Source organism: Coloeus monedula (genome assembly GCF_965178545.1).
Source record: "Coloeus monedula genome assembly, chromosome: 1".
Lineage (NCBI taxonomy): Eukaryota > Metazoa > Chordata > Aves > Passeriformes > Corvidae > Coloeus > Coloeus monedula.
In genome coordinates, this window is record NC_138781.1 from 403,406 (window position 1) to 409,421 (window position 6,016).

Here is a 6,016-nt window from a genome sequence, read left to right on the forward strand (position 1 = left end):
CTCGGATGTCACCATGACTAGACATCGTGACAGGTGGCGAGAGGTTGGGGCATCCTGGTGGCCACAGCATTGGCAGAGACGGGGACAGACGAGGTGACATCACCTTTACTGAGCCCAGCACGTGGCATCATGTGACATGTCCCGCACCATGGTGTCCCTGTGACACTGGGGTCCCCTGTGGGGCAGAAGGGGTGGCATCACCTTTACTGAGCCCGGCAGGTGGTACCGCGTGGCACAGTGTGACATGACTCATGCCATGGTGTCCTGGTGGTACCAGTGTCCTTATGGTGCCGGTGCCAGCCTCAGAGGAGGTGACATTGCCTTTACTGGCACATGGCACCGTGTGGCACTGTGTGACACGTCCCACAGCCCAGTGTCCTGGTGGCACCGGTGACCCACATGGGGGTGGAAGAGTTGGCATCACCTTTACTGAGCCTGACAGGTGGCACATGGTGCCATGTGGCACAGTGTGACACATCCCACACCCCAGTGTCCCAGTGTCACTGGTGTCCCACATGGTGCTGGTGCCAGTGCTGGGGTCAGAGGAGGTGACACCGCCTTTACTGGGCCTGGCATGTGGCAGCATGTGACACAGTGTGACAAGTCCCACGCCCTGATGGCACCGGTGTCCCCGCGGTGCTGGGGCCAGGGGAGGTGACACTGGCTCTGCTGCATCTGTCCCGCAGCACAGGGCCCATGCCCCAGCTCAGTGTCCCCATGTCCCCGGGTCACACCTGGCGGTAGGTGCCGTTATAGGTGAAGGGCTCGGGGTGGACGCAGGCGCCGGGGCTGGGCGGGGTCCAGCGCTGGATCTCCAGGCGGGAGCAGCTCGGAGGGTCCAGTGGTCGCACGATGACCGGGGCTCGCGATGCCACCGACGGGTCCTCGTTGAAGAAGTTGAAGGGGCGCAGGAAGAAGCCGACGGCGTTGCCAGGGGTGGCTGTGTTGGGGATGTCCTCGGCGTGGGGCACGTGCAGGAAGCCCACAGTCACCCAGGCCACCAGGTCCTTGGGGGGACACACCGCAGTGTCAGTGGCACCAGGGTCCCCCCCACGGGTGCTGAGGAAACCAGTGGGAGATGGGGATACCCTCAGGAACTGGGGACTCCCTCCCATTGGGGAACCCTGTGGAAGCTGGGGAGACTCTCTGGAGCTGGGGAACCCCTGGAGATGGGCCCCCCTCTGGAGATGGAAACGCCCCAGGCCCCTCAGCAGCCACCAGCCCCGTGTGCCCAGTGTCACCTGGTCCTCGATGGTCTCGTTGTCGCGGATGAAGTTCTCGAAGGTGACCGGGGGGTCCCAGGGGTCGTTCTGGGTGTAGATGCTGCTGCTGCTTGGCTCGTTCTCGTGGCGCCGTGTCACGGCCAGGTGGTACCTGGGACAAGTGAGGGGCGGGGTCAGCCCGGGGGCAGGGGGATCCCTGTCCCACCCCTGCCCTTGTCCCCCCACTGTGCCACCCATGGCCCAGTCACATCAAGGGGACACAGGGCTGGTGAGGGGCCCGGGGGTCCCCAGCTTTGTGTGCACCTCAGCTCCTGAGGGACTCCCCAGCTCCCAAGGGGTTTCCCAACCCTGGAAGGTCCCCAGGTCTGGGAGGCTCCCCAGATCTTGAGGAGGTCCCTAGTTCCAGGGTTTCCTCATCTCCCACAGTGTTTCCAGACTCCCAGGGACTCTTCAACTTCCAGGGGTTCCCCAGCTCCAGCAGCCCCCTCAGCTCCAGGGTGTCCCAAACCCCCATGGGGTTCTCCAGCTCCCAAGGGGCTTCCCCAGCTCCAAGGGCGTTGTCAGGTCTGGAGGTTCCCAGGGTCCCAAAGACCTACTCCAGCTCCGGGGCAGGATGGGGAGGTGCCAGCAGGCAGAGGTGCCACCACAGGAAGGTGTGACCAGGGGAAGGACACCATGCCCCCACGGGCGATGCCGGTGCCTCAGCACACCTCTGGTGATGCTGGAGTCCCCGTGCAGCCCCCTCCCCACGCCGTGGAACCCCTCATGCCCCACCTGGCCCAGGTGACACCGCGCTCCTCGCGCCACCCACGGGGCAGCACGGGCCCGGCGTGGGAGCTGAGCTGCAGGCGGAAGGTGCGGCGGTGGCCCCAGCGGTTGCGCCGGCGTGGGTTGGAGAAGAGCAGGTACCGCGGTGCGGGGCGGCCCAGCGGCAGCGCGGCCTCGCGCTCCCGGCGCCGCGGCTCCCGGTGCAGCCACGGCTGCACCACGCGCGCCCCCGCGCTCCAGGGGTTGGAGATGTTCTCGAAGCGAATGTCCATCGTCTCGAAGCTGTTCCCGGAGCCTGCAGGGACGGGGTGTCAGTGGAGGAGGTGCAGTGGCACAGACCCCCAGTGTGGGGGTGGGACACCGCGGACGTGCCACCGTGGAGGGGTGGGACACTGCGGGGATGTCACCATGGATGTGGTCTGGGACCCCGTGGAGATGCCAACATGGAGGGCTGAGATGCCACCACCATGGAAGACTGACCCCACAAACAAGCCGCCATGGAGGGCTGAGATGCCACCACCATGGAAGACTGACCCCACAAACAAGCCGCCAGGGAGGGCTGGGATGCAGTTTGAGATGCCAGCGTGGAGAGGAGGGCCTTTGAGGAGACGCCATCATGGAGGGCTGGGACACCAGGAGATGCTACCATGGATGTGGCCTGGGAAATATCACCCTGGGGGACTGGGACTCCACAGAGATGCCACCATGAGGGGCTGGGACCCCAGGCAGATGCCATCACCCATGGGGGGCTGGGACCCTGCCGAGATGCCACCACCATAGAGGGTTGGAACCCCAGATGTCACCAGGGCTGGGAGATTCCACCATCATGGAGGGATGTGATGCTGCAGAGATGCCACCACGGAGGGGGATCATCATCTGAGGGTCTGGGTGATGGCCAGGTGATACCACCCTTCTGGGAACAAGGCACCCCAGCCGCTGGAACCCTCCGTGGGTCCAGCCCCTCTCTCCCAGCGCCCTCCCCATGGCCAGGGGGTGTCAGGAGCGGTCGGGGCCCTTCACCTGCAACATCCAGGTCCACCTTGTAGTGCACCAGGTGGGTGTGGATGTTGCCCAGGAGGTGGCTGTGCACGCGGCTGCCGTAGCGCCGGCCCTCCGGCGTGTAGAAGGTGGCGTGGATGTAGCCGGTGGCGTGGACCTTGGCCTCCAGGACGCCGTTGGGGTAGAGCAGGAAGTCCCAGATGTAGTCATAGTTGTAGACAGTGGAGGTGGTCCTGAGCACCAGCGCCCGTCCCTCCAGCCCCGCGTAGAAGTGGAAGCCGCCCTGGAAGTCACTGTCGAAGTGGCGGCGCAGGGGGACACCCGTGGGCAGCTCGAAGACGCAGAGGGCGTGGCGGAAGCGCACGGGGCCGTCGGCGTCCAGGAGGTGGTGGGCGTCCAGGAAGGTGGCGGTCTCGGGGCAGTCCACACCGCGCGCCAGCTCGTAGCTGGAGGCGCCCATGGCCCAGCCGGCGTCCATGTACTTGGTCTGCATGGCGGCCGGCGAGTGGCCACCGTAGAAGGCGATGGCCTCCTGCACGCTCAGCTCGTAGGCCACGCGCTCGCCGCCGAAGCGCACGTCGAAGAGCTGCAGGCCGGCGGAGGAGCGCAGCCGGAACGCCAGGCTCCAGCCGCCGTACTCCAGCCGGTTCCCGCGCAGCCGGTAGCGCCGGCCCTGCGGCTCGCACACCTTGGCGCCGTGCACCTCGGTGGGGGTCCCGCTGGCGAAGCGCCCGCGGGGCTCGTAGCTGGAGAAGAGGTGGCGGGCGGGGGGCTCGGGCAGGCGGGCCAGGGGCAGCGTCCCCCGTGCGTGGCTCTCGGCCAGCTCCCGCACGCTGCCGAAGTACCGCCCGTTGTACCAGAGCTGCCGCACGGCCCAGCGCCGCGGGTCGGGGTCCTGGTGGTCCAGCAGCACCTCCAGCCCCGCGGGGTGCAGGAAGTAGCCCTCCACGAAGCGCTGGATCACCAGCCACGTGCGGCGCTCGCCGGGGCCCAGCCCACGCGGGGCGATGTCGGAGAAGGTGAGGCAGCGCTCGGAGCAGTTCTGGAAGCCGAAGCCGGTGACCTCGCGCAGCAGCGGCTCCAGCGGGGCCATGGCAGCCACCAGCGCCTCGTACAGCAGCTCGTACTCCAAGCGCGTCATCGGCCGCGCCGAGAAGGGCACGGCCCGGCCCCCCTTGAAGCCCAGCACCCGGTAGGAGCTGGGGCGCGGCAGAGGCCCCACGGCCAGCTCGGTGATGTTGGGCTCCGCTTGCGCCCCGAAGAAGATGATGGCACGAGCCTCCCGCCGCGGCCGGGCCCCCACGTGCTCCAGGAACCGCAGCGCCGAGCGCTTCTTGGGGGGCAGCAGCTCCACCAGGAACAGCGAGTTCTTGGCCAGGGGCCCCCCCTGGCTCGGGGACAGCCCCAGCTCTGGCCGCCCCATCAGGAAGGTCCGCACGGCCCGGAGCTCCTCTGGGGACAGGTCAGCAAAGATGGACGCAGGGTCCGGGGGGTCCGCGGAGGGGCCGGAGGAGGCCATGGTGACCAGCAGGGCCAGCGCCCAGGGGAGCCCCAGCAGCCACATCCTGGGGAACACGGGGACAGGGGGGTCAGCACTGGAGGGGGAATGGGGCACAGCTGAGCACCCCCTGCTCCAGCTATGCCACGATCCCAGCAAAACTGGCGTGACCACGGGGTGACCCCCAGTGAAACCAGAGACACCACGGATGACCCCCGGGCAAATGGGGACACCATAGGGTGACCCCCAGAAACATTCCCCCCATCCCGGATCTCCCAAGCACCCCCAAAACCCTCTCTCAGGGCGGCTGTTGAACCCCATCCCAGCGCTGAACACCCCCGGTGGGCCTGGGAGACCCCCAATGTCGGGGCCCCCGAGGAGCCCTCCCTCCACAGCAGGGAGCCCCCCAAGCCCCTCGCTCACCTGCCCTGGCTCTGCCGCCCCATCCGAGCAGCGCTGCCGGTCTCTGCCCGGCCCTGGGCACTGACTCCCCCTCCGGCCCCCCCCGCCGGGGGCACTGACCCCCCTCCCCGCCCCCCAGGGGCACTGCCCCCCTTCCCGCCCCCTCCCCGCCCCCCGCCCGCGGGCCGCCCCTTCCCGACCCGGCCCGGGGTCAAGGCCACCGGCAGGACCCGTGTCCCCCCCGTCCCCACCGGGCTGCACCCCCCGCACCCCCCCGTCCCCCCCCCGAAATCCGCACCTTCGCTGTCTCCGCCGCATCGCGCCCACGCGGGGGCGGCGGGGGAGGGACCCCCCGGTACCGAGCCCCGGTACCGAGCCCCGGTACCGACACCCGCCCCCCCGCGGGTTAATGATCACCCGGGGGGGGCTCAAAGGCGCCGGGGCCGCCCGGTCGTTGTCCCCCCCCCGCGCTGGGGAGGCTCCGAGCGATCAAATTCCGGGGGCGAGGCGGGATCAGAGCCGGGAGAATCCCACGGGAGACCGCGGCCTCTCAGACTTGCCGGGGTGCGGGAGTGGGGTGGGGGCGCTCTGGACCCCCCCGGAGCCCCTCCGGCTCCAAACAGCGCCCCCGACACGCCCCCCCCCCCCCCCCCCAAAAAATCCACATGGAAAGAGACTTTGACCCCTCCATCCCCACGGCTGCATCCCGTTCCCATGGCAACGCGTCCCTGGCCCTCCCATTCCCATGGGAACGGGGCGCCGACCCCCAAAATCCGCATGGAAAGGGGTCTTTGACCCCCCCAATCCCCGCGGCTGCATCCCGTTCCCATGGCAACGCGCCCCCGGCCCCGCCCCTCCCTCCCAAACCCGGGATAAGCAGATTTAAAGCCCCCCAAAAAAGGGATAATTCGGTTTAAAAGCCCCAAAAAAGAACTTAAGTGGTTCTAACAAACCCAAAAATTCGGGTTTTAAAAACAAAAAATAAACCCAAAATCGGATAAGTGATTTTAAAAGCCAAAAAATAAAAAGGGGGATAAGTTGTTTCAAAAGCAAGTCAAACCACAGGAAAAGCCTTTAAAATGCCCCCAAAATGGGTTGCAGTGTTTTAAATCCCCCTAGAGTGGGA

At 67.3% G+C, this 6,016-nt stretch overlaps 1 protein-coding gene across 1 annotated transcript; it reads right to left on the bottom strand.

Annotated features, from left to right (window-relative positions):
- Positions 1-728: 728 nt before the first annotated feature.
- On the bottom strand, positions 729-5,208 carry AOC1 (amine oxidase copper containing 1; the record flags this gene model as incomplete). Its single annotated transcript, XM_082283869.1, has 5 exons — positions 729-1,007; positions 1,242-1,374; positions 1,998-2,286; positions 3,012-4,555; positions 5,189-5,208. The coding sequence occupies 5 exons, from the start codon at positions 5,206-5,208 to the stop codon at positions 729-731; spliced, it is 2,265 nt and encodes a 754-aa protein (XP_082139995.1).
- Positions 5,209-6,016: the final 808 nt, after the last annotated feature.